General features: G+C 40.7%; 1 protein-coding gene across 2 annotated transcripts in view; it reads right to left on the reverse strand.

Moving 5' to 3' along the window:
• The window catches only part of SLC2A12 (solute carrier family 2 member 12), a 62,126-nt gene that overhangs the window by 26,557 nt on the left and 18,574 nt on the right, over nucleotides 1–16,995 (reverse strand). For both annotated transcript variants that reach the window (XM_527510.9, XM_016956321.4), the window contains exon 2: nucleotides 11,312–12,652. In XM_527510.9, the coding sequence (XP_527510.2) occupies nucleotides 11,312–12,652 (1,341 nt within the window). The remainder of the gene's footprint in view (nucleotides 1–11,311; nucleotides 12,653–16,995) is intronic.

Here is a 16,995-nt window from a genome sequence, read left to right on the forward strand (position 1 = left end):
GGTAGGAATAATTATCCTACCTTGGATGGGCTATTCTCAATCTTTTTCTCAGAGGAAGCTGGGTCTCATATTTGGAGAAAAACATGGAAAAACTTAAAATAAATTTTGTCTAACACTGTACATTTTTTTAAATGGCCTTCATTTTAGTGAATCTAAAACATGAAACTTTTTCAGTCACCAAATATTGCAGATGGCCTTGCATACTCAATTTAGTAGCTTTACTCAGAAATAATTTTTGGCCAAATGTGTGTGAGGTTCCACACAAGCCACATTCACCTCTCATTCCCTGGATATTGGGTCAGAGTCATACCAGAGGACATCAAGATATCCAGTCCCAGACTAGGGAGCTCCCCCTTAATTATGGAAGCTGAAAGAGTTCTAGAAAGAATTTTTTGATTCATCCAACAAATATTTATTGAGCCCCAGTTGTAGGCCAGGTGCCATGTTAGGCCTGGAGAAGCCAATGTGAACAGGGCAGAGTTGATGTTTGCACAGGATATATAGTCTAAATTCGTTGCACCAACTTAGAAGAGTGGACATTTAGGCCGGGCACGGTGACTCACGCCTGTAATCCCAGCACTTTGGGAGGCTGAGGCGGGCGGATCACAAGGTCAGGAGATCGAGACCACCTTGGCGAACACGATGAAACCCCGTCTCTACTAAAAATACAAAAAAAATTAGCCAGGCGTGGTGGCGGGCGCCTGTAGTCCCAGCTACTCGGGACGCTGAGGCAGGAGAATGGCGTGAACCTGGAAGGCGGAGCTTGCAGTGAGCCGAGATCGTGCCACTGCACTCCAGCCTGGGCAACAGAGAGAGAGACTGTCTCAAAAGAAAAAAAAAAAAAAAAAAGAAGAGTGGACATTTGTATGTTTCTCAGCCTATATCTCACCTTTCATCTTTCACCAAAGCTTCATGATTCTCTGTAAAACCTGTCTGGTTTCCTAGGAAGCCCTCTGGACTGCAGGTGACCTAGGATTGAACTATGTTTCTCAAAGCCACAATCCGGTCTCTGTGGTCCTGACTCAGCTGGATTTATGTGTAGAGGGAGGGAAAGAAGACCACAGCATCGTAAATCAATAAAGGGCTTGAAGCACATCCTGTGTGTCCCAGAGTGACTTAAGCAAAATGCCTGTTGAAGTCAGTGCTGGCATTATCAGAACTGTTCACCTCATGTCTAGACCACAGCCAGACATTTAATAACACTAATGACTAAGTGTACTAAGTCCATGCCACAAACCATGCACTGAACTAGGGGCACTTTATACAGATTCCTTCATTTAACTCGACAGGCCATCAAGTGGATACAATTGCCCTGTTTTCTAGATAAAACTGAAAGCTAGAGAGATCAATGGACTTGCCCTAAGTCCTGCATGGTGGTGCTGGATTCGAGGCCAGGCAGTCCAATACCAAAGCCTGGTCCACATTCAAACACAATGGCTTTCTTGCAGCTCTCCTCACCCTTCAAGCTCATGTCCTCGAAGCCATCTGACCTGCCATTAGCCCTGCTTCAAGACCCCCTCCTCCAAGATTGTCACACTGCCTTCTTCATACAAACGTTGGCCCAAATGTTACCACCTCAGAAATGTCTTCTGTCACTATCATATCGGAAATAACCCTCCTCCAAGCATGCCCTTTCACTTACCCTCTTTTATTTTTCTTTATCACTCTTACCTCCACCTAAATTTTAACACTTCTGTCTCCTGAAACTGTATCATGGGTGTATTCATTTTTTTTTTTTTCTTTTCGTCTGTCCCCATCACTGGTTCGTGAAAATAAGATGTGGATCTCCAGCACCTGGTACTGTGCCTGCCATGTTGTGGGTGAGCAAGACACATGTGCTGGATGTGTGAGTGAATCAATGAATCCCTACCACTTCTCTATCTTCTCCTCTTCCTCACTCCAAGATGTTTTCTGGCTGGAATTTCTGCCCATTTGAGTCCTCAGAGTTGGTAGAAGAGATCAGGGGAGGTTATTTGGTGTCATCTGTCACTTGAATATGTGAATACAAAGGTAGCTGAAGGATGACAGTCGCAGCTTTATCACCTAACTTCATATGTGACCTTGGGAAACATGCCTTCCATCTGCTCAAAGTGAAAAGTTATTCATCATGAGATGAAAGAAGAGGTTAATTAATTAATTTATGGGCATATGAATTTTTGGATAAAAAGTCCTAATAATTATTATAAAAAAAACAGTCACATATATTTTCCGGAGTTTCAGTGGCTATTTTAAGGAGGGCTGGGTTTCTACACAAGTGTCACCTCAGATGAACTCATGAAATAATAACATTATGCCTTGGGTTTTGGCTCATCTTGACTTTACTTGTGAAGCATGAATACAAAAATCTTCACGTTGTTCTGTGTCTTCACAATGTCAAGAATCTGTGATTCTATGTTGTGAAAGCTTGAACCATGTTAGAAAAATTCTGTTATTAAAGGGAGCTGAAGTGATGATCAAGAGCACCCCAGAAACAGTGGGGAGTCGAGGTAAGATTTTGAACATATTTGAAGTGAAAGATAAGTTATGGACAACAGAGTGTTTAATAAGTATATATCCTGATTTTGTTTGACATAAGGGTTTTAATATTAGCTACAGAAAAATGGAAGGGAGGGGCTCTTAGCCTCTCTGGGGCCATGAACCTCTTCGGTAGGCTGGTGAAGCCTATGGACCCCTTCTTAGAATAATATTTTAAGTGCATTCTAGAAGTACATAAGATGTTGGGCGCAATGGCTCATGCCTATAATTCCAGCACTTTGGGAGGCCAAGGCAGGTGGATCACTTGAGGTCAGGTGTTCAAGACCAGCCTGGCCAATATGGTAAAACCCCGTCTCTACTAAAACTACAAAAATTAACCAGGCATGGTGGTAGTGCACAACTGTAATCCCAGCTACTCAGGAGGCTGAGGCAGGAGAATCGCTTGGACTCAGGAGGCGGAGATTGCAGTGAGCCGAGATCGAGCCACTGCACTCCAGCCTGGGCAACAGAGTGAGATTCCATCTCAAAAAAAAAAAAAAAAAAAGTATGTAAGATTACATGAGTACCCCTCCTGGATTCTAAATTCTGGGGCAACCCAATTATTTTACAGTTAGGGGAACAGGGGACCAGAAAGTAAAATGACGTGGGGCATCCACTTTAACCTAAGAATAGAAACACTTTCCTGGCAGAAGAAAATCATGCTGTGATCTAACACAATTAAGGAATGTTGTTCTAAGCCAATCCATATTTAAGAAGGTCTAATAAGGATGGTTTAATCTTGCTTTCAATGTTACTTTAGAACAGCAAGTACTTTTCCTTCATACCTCTATTTACACAAAGGATTTGTTTGTATTACAAGCAATAAACTCTCTAAATACCTGAGCACTAATCACATCAGCTTAATAAGTTTGGTAATGCATTCAAGATCTGGTATGAAAAGCTTGTTCCTAATAAAAATCTTCTTTAAACTCCAACTAGTTTATATAGTTTATACCAATGCTCTAGAATACAATTGGGGATTGAAATGAAATTACTACAGGATATTTTCTTTAGAAAAGAAAAAGAAACTAAAATGTGAATATGGATGTAAAGGATTGACTCTTAGCAAGAAAAAAAATGGAGAATTATTTGGGTCTCTTTTAAAAACACGAGGAGAATCCATAGCCTCAAGATAAGAATGTGAAATGACTGTTCTCTTTAGATGTGATTTGGATTCCTGCCTCTGACAGCATTACTCCAAGCCTCATGTGTGATTACCCAGGCCAGTCCTTGCACCTGCAGTTGTAAATTGGACAGTCCATGAGATGTAAGAAGTATTTCCTTTTCCTAGATCCAAACTTCCTTCAACCCTGAGATTCTCCAACTCGTTGGCATTGCTTCTGGTCTAAGCAGTTCTCCGAAGCCCCTCTTCTCCATGTTGTAGCAAAAAGCAGAGGATCCAAAAAGCATCCAGAACAACTTTTAGATATTGTGTCCAAAATTCTCGAATAACTATGTATGCCTTAACAAAGAAATGCCTAAATATCTCCCGCTAATTGTTTCTTAACACTACTAAATCTCCTGCATCTTTTCTTACAGCCAAAATCAGAAAGATATTTTTTAAAAATCATGCCCAAGTGATGGATTGTTCTGCAAAAAGCCTCGTGATGCTGTCTGGCAGGAACAGGAGTTTTTTTGGCAGCCTAGTATTTCTAGCTTACTTAGTTCCTAGCCTGCCCACTAGCCAGATCTTTACACAAGTAAAGAAGCCCAATTTGACATTTTTCCTATGTCTGCATCGTATTTTTAATTCCTTTTCCTTCTTCCTGCTTAAAAACACAAAGGTAAATAAACCAGCATGATTTTTAAACAGACTCATGCTGTGCTCACTTACAGGGACAGAAAGAAAAAATATGAGATGTTTCTTCCTTCAAAATGCTTACAGTCTATAACTACATTCTGGTTAATAAACCAAAATAAACATACAGAAGTAATACCCTATTGCTAAGGACTAAGATGTGTTCTCACATTGTAACTTACATTATATCATACTCTCATACTTTACAGCATCTAAAGCACTCTCATATACATTAGATCATCTGATGTGCACCTGTACTCTAGGAGATAGGACAGATATTACTATGCCCATTACATAGATTAGAAATAGCTTAGAGAAGAAAAATCACATAAAGGTCACACCACCAGTAAGTAGAAGAGCTGGGATTAGAACAGAGGTTTTCTGATTTTAAATTTACACCCTTGGTAGCCCAGAACTGAATTACTCTAGAAACACACTAATAGTTCATACAAATAAAGACCTCTAAAAAATGGAGTGGATTCAAAGAGGAGATAAAGCTTTCATTTAACTTCAAAAAGAGGAAGGATCTGGATAGAGCAGAGGCGGAAGGAAGAGGCCACAACAAGTGCTTTGTGTATATTGACTTGGGTGTGGAGCAGTGGGGAATAAACCCACACTGATAAAGTGTTGCCTCATTGCACAACCCCAGGGAGCATCATTCACTTTGTCCGTTATGTGGAGTCTATGGTGGCCCTGGAGCACGAGACTTAGACTACAAGTAAATCGTGGCCCTATGGTCCTGCAGACACCCTGATAGAGCTGGGTGAGATAATGGAGGGTCTTGAAAAACCAGAGGTTTTGCCTCAAACATAGGTGATATAGAAGCAGAAAGAACATGGATTAGCTTTCAGGTACCTAGGGTTCTATTCCCAAATCTGTGTGCCCTCAATCTCCCAGAATTTCTTTTACTTGTTTTCTATTGAATGGCTCATGCCTGTAATCCCAGCACTTTGGGAGGCCGAGGTGGGTAGATCACTTGAGGTCAGGAGTTCAAGACCAGCCTGGCCAACATGGCGAAACCCCGTCTCTACTAAAAATACAAAAATTAGCTGGGCATGGTGGCAGGTGCCTATAATCCCAGCTACTTGGGAGGCTGAGGCAGGAGAATCTCTTGAACCCGGGAGGCAGAGGTTGCAGTGAGCCGAGATCACACCGTTGCACTCCAGCCTAGGTGACAAGAGTGAAACTCCATCTCAAAAAAGAAAAGAAAAGAAAAGAAAAATGTTGCCCCAGATCATTTCTAATCTCCTTTTCATCTGGAAAGCCATTTGACCTGTATGTCGTGGAAGAAAAGAGGAAAGCTTTGAAGATTTGTAAACATTGATGACATGAGGAAAATGGTATTTAAGGAATACTGGTGTGAAAGTTGCCAATACCAAAATGGAGTCACTTATGCTAAAACACAAACAAAATGGAGTCAGGAGGGCAAGAAAGAAGGAGCTCTTATCACAGATTTCTGCACGTACTACATGATTTTCCTGTAACAGGACTTATTGCAAGGAAATCCCTCAAGACTGCAGTATTCCAAACAATCTGTTTACACAAGGACACTTGCCTAGTAAGTCTGTCTCAACCAACCAATAAGCTAATGCCAACTCCTGTAACAAACTCCTGTTACCTTTGGTCTTTGTAACCTTTGGTTACAGTCTATGTGGAATTCTTTTTGTCTTTCAAAGCTCCCCCTTTGCCCCAACCCCCAGATATGTCTATGAACCATCACAGCATGCATATCACAAGTTTGCAACACCCCCGCTATTCCCTATTAAACTCTTTGCTTCGGAGAGTTGGTCACTCATTTTAGGTTGACAGTGGTCTGGAGGATGGATGGGTGTGAGAAGGGCCTGGAATAGACAATGACTTCTGGAAGGGTATCCCAGTAATCTGACAACGAGATGATAAGAGGTAGCATAGGATGGCAGATATAGGAAGGAAACCATAAAAGCAAGAGCCATTGTGATGATTGACTGAACTGAGAAAAAGCCCCAGAGCATCGCTCCGAGTGGCAGGAAGAGTGACTGCCCTCTGGAAAGGGAATGGAAGTGGTAAAGAACCCTGGTACAAGAGGAAAAGGAATTCAGCTTTGGGGTTGTTGTGTTTGGCTGACAGTGAAGCATGGAGGGGGAAAAGTTTAGTACTCATTGGGAAAAAAGGAGCTAGAAATCATGTGAGACGATGGAACTGGAAATAAGCGAGAGTCATCAGCTCAAGGGAGATAATTAACGTTCCTGAGAAAACAAGCATGAAAGCCTTTATAATGCATTAGCAAATGTGTTTTTCAGTTTTATAGCTAAAGAAACAGAAGGCGAGGAGACCTTAATGAAATGACCTCACCTCTTATTTTAGATGGAATGGAAGCTAGTCATATATTTGAATAATTAACATTTTGATTTTTAAAGTCTATCACAGCAATGGACTGAATTTAGGGCCCTTGACCTTTTGAAATTTTTTCCCCCACAGTCACGTGTATTCTCTCTTAGGCCAGAGTCTGTTACTGTGATGATTTTGTGCTGTGTTGCTTAGCTAAGCTAGAAGGACATTTCCCAGAGTTCCCTTCCCCTGGGTAGCTCTGGATTAGGGTTGGAAAGAAGAGAAATTTGCATGATTTGGAAGGCCAAAGTGACCCTACAGTGCTGTGCTTGAGGCATTGGTGCCGGGCCCTAGCCACCACCGCAGCTCGTGCACCCTGCTGCCGATCACTGGTTCCCCTTGTTGGAGTGGGGGCCCAGCGAGTTTGGCCAGATCTCTTCCTACAACTTCTCCAAGCACTAGACTGGGCTCTGGGAGAAGGCAGCAGTTTTTCTGCAGGTCGCCTGCCTCACTGGAGTGATGTGGCGAAAGACATGCGTGCTGCAGTTTCCTCCCATGGATTCCAGTTTGTCTACCGGATTCAGTGAGTCGTCTCTGCTTCCCTCTGCTTTGAGTCCAGCTTTTCCTCTGGCCTGCACTGCTGCCAAGCAGAAGCTTCAGAAGGCCACCACCAGATGCCAAGACCGCAGTCTTCCACATACTTCTTCACCAGCTTCCCTCTGTGCCTTGATTAATAAATTTTTCCTTTTTCCCCAATTGTCCCCTTCTAGACCTTTGTGTTCTCAGCTTCTCCTACAATTGTGCGATACCAAATCCCTATAGGAAATGATTTACTGTATCACTCACAGCAGTCCTAATTCCCTGCTGCAATTGCTCAGGCTGTCTACAGATTACCCAGGCCCTACTATACCCAATCTCCCTTTAGTTGACTGCACTCGTGCATTTTTACTTATTTCCAAGGGACCACTAGCTCTTAGTAAATGATGATGAGATTTTTAAATGCATCTTAATATGCGTGAGATTTTTAAATGTATCTTATATAAATGGTCATCATGATAGACTAGAAACCAGAATTAAATAATGTATAGAAAAACTATAGACTTCAGGTGTCTGACCCTGGGCACCTCCACAACACCCAGAACTACCCAACTCCAGCTATTAAGTAAGAGAGAAAGAAACTTCTAATTTGTTTAAGCCATTGTTATTTTGGGCCTTGTTACATCTGCTGAGCTTGAATTCTACATTCAACATTTTCTCAATACATTCAGTTATGAAAGTAAATGCACAGCAAAAACTCTCTTCTTGTTATTACCCTTCTTCTCTTTCATCCTATATCTCAGCCTTATAAAAAGTACATGTTCACTTACTTAGCAGAGCTTCAGAAAAGCAGAGACTATTTCTCTATTTTGCAAAATGCACAATGGTCCATTAGTATCCTGATGGATGGACAATGGTACACTATTTTTATTCATTTTTCCTCCTAGTGGACTTTCAAGGAGAAGAATGAACTAAAAATAATTAACATTTACCCTTAAGATCAACACAGGACTGCCTATTCCTGTCTTAGACTTGAGATTAATGTTGAATTTCAGAAGATAAAACATGTTTTCATTTATTTCAGCAAGTCACTTAATTTCTCTGAGACTCAGTATCTTCATTTGTAAAATGCAGTGAATATCCTTTCTTATCAGGCTTGTTTTGAAGGTAAAATGAAGTACTGCAAAGTACGTAAAAACTGCCTAGCACAGTATTTGACATACTAGGTGTCAATAAATATTAGTGGAATCTAAAGCTTAAACCATATTTTTAAAAAATTAGCATAGAATGTTATTGAAAGACAACCAGCCGACAGAATGTTTTCTTTTTTGTTGTTTTGTTTTCTTTTTTTGGAGACAGGGTCTCACTCTGTTGCCTAGGCTGGAGTGCAATGCTCACTGCAACCTCTGCCTCCCAGGTTCAAGAGATTCTCCTGCCTCAGCCTCCTGGGTAGCTGGGATTACAACTGTGTGCCACAATGCCTAGCTGTTTTTTGTATTTTTAGTAGAGACGGGGTTTTCACCATGTTGGCCAGGCTGGTCTTGAACTCCTAACTTCAAGTAATCCACCAGCCTCGGCCTCCCAAAGTGTTGGGATTACAGGCATGAGCCACCACTCCCAGCCTCCAGTAATTTTTTCTAAAATCTAATTTGGTTTTCTGAAAAGGAGAACTCTTGCTCTAATACAATAAGGTATCAAATGATGTGTTAGAGACTGGAAGATTTGCTGCATTTTTCAAAATTACCCCAAAACTAAAGAGAGATGGGTGGCATGAGATTGAAAGGACTCTAACCATGAGTAGGTTGGTTCAGGAGGCCTAAGATCAATGTCTCTCATATTGATCTCATATCATAATATGTGCCATGACATATACCCTTTTAACCTGAGAGGTTTTCTGAATTAGAAAGAAGAGGGTATCCCTTCCTTTTTTTGTGGCTTTTTCTTAGACTCTTAGCTAATCTTGACATTTCAAAAAATTGGACCAAGAAAATTGATGTACAAAGGAAATACTTTTAGTTTTATGTTGAATATACAAGAAGGACAAGAGATGCTAGCAGAAGAAACCAATGGAACAGTAACTACCACCTGAAGTTTATCAAATGAGCAAAGCTTATTGTACTTGTTAACATAGAGAAGTTTCATACCCAAATCTAAGGTGTTCCTTGGTACAAGACTGCACCTATATCTTGTCCTGCTTTGAAGAGTTTCTTGAAATAAAAATGTAATAAAAATAAAATAAAGAAAATAATAAAAATGAAAATAAGATGTTAGCTCAAATTTCATTAGCTTAAAGTGTCATAGTAGCCATATAAGTATCTCATAGGTATACACTCAAGATAATTGAACCCCAAAATAATGGTAGAAATCTGTTTCCGGGAAACTGTTCATTAATGGTAATTATCATTGTTAAGTCTTAAAAAGCAGGTTTAAGGTTCAGGAGCAGGTCTGAGTCATCAGAGGCTGGTGGTATTGTAATGTTTACTCTATCCGCCCAAGCAGCCTTATAGCAGGAAATATGTCTACTCACAGTGCAGAGGAAGGGCCATGTCTTGGTCTTCCATGTCTTGGACCATGACCCAATCTTGCCACAGCTGTTTAGGCCTGAACTTCCATCTCTCACTTGGCACAGCAAAGAGCAGCGTCAATCAGATTTCACCTAACCCTTCTCTCTCTCTCTTTGGAATTTGAACAAATCAATATCTAGAAACTGAGTGCCCTTAGAAGTGGAATTAGAAGCTGAAAAATGAGGAGGTGGAGTTAGAGCAGGAGAGGACATATCAGCCATGTGCAAGTCTAGTTATTAATTGAGATTAAGCAGGCCAAACCTGCTGGTTGCTGACCAGAAGGAGGCAGATACAGAGAGTATAGCTCAGTCCATTCACCTACAATCTCCCTGAAGATAGGGACAGTGTCTGTCTTGTTCATTATCCTTTCCCCAATATTTAGCATAGTTCCTGGTTATGAAAAAAATTCATCACTCAATACATATTGCTTGAATTAATAGTTAATGAGTTAGCAGTGGATGACTAAAGCAAGCCCCTACATGGCCTTCTTTCCAGAAACCCTGTCCAGTACCTAGAACCAGAGCCCTACATCTCCCCATGAAATTCCTTCTTCAGCATAGCCTATACCTTCTTATTGGCCTGAACCTCCAATGCTTCCCATTATTTGAGCCAATTTGTTTGCCTCCTTGATCCTTGTCAACAAGTTTCAAAACCAACTTTGTGATAGAGAGGGAGAGACTTAGAAAGAAAGAGAAAGGAAGGAGAGGAATAAAAGAGAAAGAGAGAGAGAGGAAAGGGGTAGGAGGTGGGGGTAATAGAGGCTACCTTTAAGCTTTTAAGTCCTCCTTTTTTTTTCTAGTGAGGTGTACAAAAGACCCTTCACAGCCTCCCTACAGAGACATTCAGGCTTTAGATGTGAGGCTAATAGACAAGAGAACTACAACAAACAGCCTATTCTAGTAAATCCATCTCTAAAAGAGTTTGCCCAAGAGAGGTGTTTATACTTTGTCATTAGAGCAGACTAGTTATATAAAATAAAACCTCATAGCTATGTCCTTGTAAATTGTATTATGTTGAATGATAGCAACTAGACTTTCATGCTTCTGTTTAATGGACAAGAGTAAAGTGCCATGGGAGGCTACTCTAGTGAATAAGATGTACTCAAAAAAATAATAATAATACATCCTCCTTCTCAGCTCATAATGTCTTCCTTCTTTACTATCACTGGAATGCATCCACTATTGTGTCTTTAAGAAAATCTAAACCCTTGATTTTTTTCCTTCTACATAGGAAGAAACTCAGAGATGATATAGAGGAAAATGTTACCCATTTTATGAAAGCAAATTTTGCTTTCATAAAGCAATGTAATTCCCTTGGGCAATAAATATCTTTCCAGGTCTGGTTCATCCTCAATTAATGGGAATTAAAGTATCCTCATGTGACAGATAATGGGAAACTTATCTTTCAGTTGAATACTAGCCCTGTACTTTTCAGAAGCAGATATAAGCCAAGCATACTTTCTGCATTAGAAGGAACATCAGATGACCAATGTTATCCTTGTCTTCCTTCTAGCACTTATGTTCATGAGGTACTATAGCAGTAGGATGCTCTGGCTGGTCAAAAGCAATACATTAAAGAATAAAGTACTTACTTGGTCCTAGACCAATTGAAAAAGCAGCAACATAAACAAGCAAGCTGGCTAAGGACAGCCATTTCAAAAAAGCTGGGACGTCCCCAGGGTCTGTGACTATCTGGTACTCAGTGTGGCTTAATCCAGCATTTAGCAAGGATGCTGAGGTCGTCTCCCCTCTCTTATCCACATCATTTCTCAGGGGCATGAGTGAGCTTCTGCTATGGGAAGAAATCCCTTTAAAGTGGTCTCTGAGAGTATTGTTGTTGGCTGACAGGTTTCCTGGTCCATAAATCACAGACTCATCCAAGGACTGGTTGATAGAATTGTGGCTTCTGCAGATATTGGTGAAGTTCATGTGGATGTTGAGATTTACGATGCCCATGGTCACCAACGAAGCTGCCATCACAGAGGAGCCAATGCAGAGGAATGTTTTGCTGCCGACATGGTCTACAAGAAGAGTGGCAGGGATGGTGCTAATGACCTTGACGACTCCAACCCCAGTGGAGGCGAGGCTAGCTGCCTCATTGCTTTGAAATCCAACTGACTTCAAAACAGTTGATGCATAGAACAATATGTTTGGTTGGCCAGTGATTTGTACAAAAAATACTAGTGTTAGTCCTATCATTATTCGGGTCCGCATGTTGTCTTTTGAACGAAACAGATCCCAAAAACTATACTGATATTCATCTTTCAGGGAGGATTTGATCACAGTGAGTTCCTCAGTTGTATCTGAGAGTGCTCTTAACCTTCCAAGAACCTTGCTAGCAGCTCCCTCTTGTCCTTTCATCACCAGAAACCGAGGGCTTGGAGGAAGAAAATACATTGCAATTGCTTGCAAAACTCCCAAGGGAATCACAAGACCAAACATGTACTTCCAGCCATGGAAAACATTGGCAAATGCGTAATTTGAAATATAGGCAGAAAGAATGCCGATGACAATCATCAGCTCATTCAGTGACACAAGAAGGCCTCTTCTGTGTTGAGGAGCAATCTCTGCGATGTAAACACAAGTGGCAATGGAAGAGAGGGAGATGGAGACCCCTATGGCAATGCGTCCCACTATAAGAACCGTGTAGGATAAACTGAGGATCAAGACTAAGCTTCCGAGTCCAAGCAGGCAGGATGACAAGATGATTGCTGTCCTTCTTCCATATCTGTCTATCAGGACCCCTCCGGTGAGTGAGGCAAGGAGGGCTCCAATGACGAGGGAGCTCACAACCATTTCCTGCTCATGGCAGCTCAGGGCTAATAAGGTTTTGATCTGAAGAAGAGCCCCAGAGATGATCCCAAGTTCATAACCCACCAGGAGGCCACTGACAGCAGCAGTGACAGATGACAGGAAGGTAAACATGCCGCAGCCTGCAAGCAGAGAGAAGAGACAGGGAGGTCAGTTCTCAGTTGAGATTTTAAACATTTTGTATTTGAGCGGAGATTTAACCTTGTAGAAGTCTTTCATAGCACTGGGTTTAAACGAACACACAATTATGATAAAATAATACACTAACCAAAAAATGATTTGATATAGAAGGAGAAATCATTTTTCTTTCTTTTTTGGGAGGATAGGCATGGAGACATGTAGGAAGTCCAGTTTCCTTCTATTTATGATGTTGATGTTTTTGGTTTAGATCAGACAGTGATGTTGAGATAAGCAGATGACACATGATGAAGACTGAACAAACAAGAATATCATTTGGTTCATGCCTTGGCAGTGGAACAGAAATTCAAAGAGCCTGACTCTTTGGTCCCATTCCAGTTCTCTAAAGGCAAATCTTTGAGGGCAGGAGAGAGAGGATAGGAGCCTCTAGAAGTGCTACAGGCTCCTTGCTGGATAGCCTGGGTCAAAATGAAACACAGCCTCCAGGAAACTTGCCCTCTTATCTCCTGGGCCACAGTCGTGCTGCAAATGGCCTCTGCTGAACACATGAGGGTGTTGGGGCAGAGGGTGGAGGTGGGAGTGAGCAGTGTGTGAATGCCTTAACAAAGTCAAGGTTTTGCTAAACAGAAGGAAGGAAGAAATGTATGTAGTGTAAGGAACCAGCAATATCCCTTACTCATTCTGAGTAAGGACAAAGGGGGATGGAACACAGGCAGAACAAGGAGAATTTACCTTTATATTGTTCTTTTGTTAATGTTCAAATCCAAGGAAAAATGTCAAAAAGTTAGTAACTATTAATTTTTGGTGGTAGGAACACAGATGTTTGTTATATGTTTGCAACTTGTCAAAATAGAAATAAAACGAAACAAAAAAGCAACAGAGGGAAGAGTATTTCAGGCCCAGGAGAAAGTAATTTCCAAGGCCTTAGGACAGGAAAGTTCTCATTATGTTTTAGGAACTGTCAGATGGCCAACATATAACATGTGGGGCACATTGTGAGCCTGGAGCGGTAGGATGGAAAGGGCTTAAAATGAATTTGGATAAGTACAGAGGGTGCACTTCAAGTAGGGCCTTGTCGGTCACAGTGATGACTTTTCATTGTGTTCCAAGTATAATGGAGCCAACACCCACTGAGAGCTGTAGAGGGCATTGACGCTATAGGTTTCTTATTTATAAAGTACACCTTCACTGCTATGTAGAGATTAGTTCTTCAAAAGGCAAGACTGGCAAGACTGGTAGCAGGGAGGAGTTTGTTGCCTTGGTTTGGACAAGAGATAATGGTAGCTTAGACTCGGGTGTTAAGAGTGGAACTGGAGATAAGTAGGCAGATTCAAGACTTATTTTGGAGCTAAAAACCACTACACTTGTTCAGGGCTGGATGTGGTGGCTCACACCTGTAATCCCAGCACTTTGGGAGGGTGAGGTGGGTGGATCTCCTGAGGTCAGGTGTTCAAGACCAGCCTGGCCAACATGGCAAAAACCCCATCACTATTAAAAGTACAAAAATAGCTGGGCATGATGGTTCATGCCTGTAGTCCCAGCTACTCCGGTGGCTGAGGCAGGAGAATCACTTGAACCCAGGAGGCAGAGGTTGCAGTGAGTTGAGATCATGCCACTGCATTCCACCCTGGGCAACAGAGCAAGACTCCATCTCACAAAAAGCCAAAAAACAAAAAACAAACAAACAAAAAAAATTACACTTGTTCAAGAATTGGAGATGGGGGCTAAGAAATGGGTCAGAACCCAGGATGGCTCTGTGGCTTGAGCAGGTGGGTGGGTGATTTTACAATATTCCATATACTCAATACAGTACTATATGGGGCCAACACTCATTGAGAGATGTAGAGGGCATTGTACTATATACTGTGTAGCGCAACATACCAACATAGGGAAGATTAGGAATAGAACTGGTTGTGAGTGGTGATAAGAGGAGAGGCAAAAATCAAAAGTTTCATTTTGGACTTAGTGAAATGGTTTATTTATTTTACCTGTAAGACATTCAGGTAAAAATGTTAAGTAGGGGATTGGGTATACAGATTTGGAGCTTAAAGGTAGGTCAAGCCTGGACGTATGTATTTGGAAGCCAGCAGCACACATTTGGTATTTAAAGCCACAGGAATGGGTGAGATCACTTAGGAAGATAAAATAGGGGAAAAGGAAAAGTATGATCAAGACTGGGACCTAGGCAATGCCAATATTTAGAAGACTAGTGCCAGCAAAGGAGATGGAGAAGAATCAGAACTGAGGTGTAAGTCAAATGTTAGAAATGTGATTACACACACGGTTTTCATAGGCTGAGCTAAGGCTGCCTTTTTGGGGTTGGGGGAGGGTATAGTTAAAAATGCTATTCAGCTCTAGTGAAATAAGCAGGTCAAATAAAGGTGATCTAAAGCTCTACCACAAATACTCAAGGTATTTTCCATCTCCAGGATCCTGGTAGGCTACGGTAATTGGCAGCCCCAAAAATAAGGGGAAAAAAGCACTGAATATTTAGATGGAGGAGCAAATAAAGGTGCAATAATCCACAAGAAATAAAGCAAATTTATGAGCATTTTGAAAAAAACCCAGTAAACTGAAATTAAATCAGCAATTTATCTAGCTAATCAGAAAACAAAATATTTGGCACTGTTACATGGCAGGCATTTACCTGGGTACAGGGAGAAATATATATATATATATATATATATATATATATATATATATATATATATATATTTGTTCTGTTTCACTGCTATATATATATAGCATATATACCAACATGGAGTTATATGCTACAGAATTTAGCTATGGTCTCAGTTGTCTGAATTTTAATATCTTCCCTATTATATGCTTTAAGGGACACTGCCCCAAACTAGCTTTCCCACTTCCTTTACTACTGATACTTAGGACTACTGTTTGATCCTCAGCCTGTCCTTTTGGGGTTTTGAATTCTAATTCACTGCATAAGGCTAGTCCTTAGTGCTTCTGAGATTGTGGCTCTGATACCACATTTGTTCTGTTTCACTGCTATATATATTATATATATTATATATATAATATATATAATATATATTATATAATTATATATATAATATATATAATATATATTATATATAATTTATATATTATTTATATCTATATATAGAAATATATATAAATTATATATTATTTATATATAATGTATATTTAATATATTACATATATTATATATATAAATAACTTAATTTTTGGTGGTAGGAACACAGATGTTTGTTATATGTTTCCAACTTGTCAAAATAGAAACAAAACAAAACAAAAAAGCAACAGAGGGAAGAGTATTTCAGGCCCAGGAGAAAGTAATTTCCAAGGCCTTAGGACAGGAAAGTTCTCATTATGTTTTAGGAACTGTCAGATGGCCAGCATATAACATGTGGGGCACATTGTGTGCCTGGAGAGGTAGGACGGAAAGGGCTTAAAGTGAATTTGGATAAGTACAGAGGGGGCACTTCAAGTACGGCCTTGTCAGTCACAGTGAGGACTTTTCATTGTGTTCCAAGTATAATGGGGCCAAAAAACTTAACATTCTGATGATATCTTTATTACCTATTATTTATTAATTTTGTGTGCTGTTTGATTTTTTTGGCATGCAAAATGACTTTAAAGTACTCTCTTACAGGTTCATTCATGTCCACGGTTTCCATATTCTTTTTCCTATGTGATCTTAAAATCCTCAACAATGAATTCCTCTACCACAAGGAGAAGAAGGTCAAATCTTCACATTTGGATAAGAATATTGTATTATTCTTATCTCTACTTGTCATTGTTCATTTTTTCTATGTTTGCTGTGTTGATTAGTGTATGTGTTTTGGCAATTGAGGACTGGTCTCTGATATTCTGATTGGAGAAATAAGTGAATTTGGAGAATGGACCACCTGGGAGGCCAGACTGAGTGAAGGACCTGGGAAGGGCATGTGGTGTGACAGAGGGCACCTGGGGCTGCGGAGTTAAGGATGCAGGGAAATCAATGCCATAACTGCTTTAATAGCAGAAGAAGATTGTCCTTACCACCCTGTACTTCTCCTCTTCCTTTCTTGTTTTCCTCTTTCATGAGATGGAAAATACTGTGTCCCTACAATGAGAAAGATGCCTTGAGATGCAGGAGTCCCTTCCTTTTGTGCTCCATTATCTTACCTTAGAGAGCCTGAAGTGGTTTGCTAAGTGCTAGCTTCTCTGTCTGGAGGAAAGAGCTCCTGACAGAAGAGGGACCCAACCTCTTCTGCTGCTTTCTGGACTTAGATCATTTGCCTGGTTTCTCGGGCCAGGACTCATAGCACACTGACAAATGGGAATATGTGCAAAGGGTCTGGAA

This window comes from Pan troglodytes, chromosome 5 (assembly GCF_028858775.2).
Source record: "Pan troglodytes isolate AG18354 chromosome 5, NHGRI_mPanTro3-v2.0_pri, whole genome shotgun sequence".
Taxonomy (NCBI): domain Eukaryota; kingdom Metazoa; phylum Chordata; class Mammalia; order Primates; family Hominidae; genus Pan; species Pan troglodytes.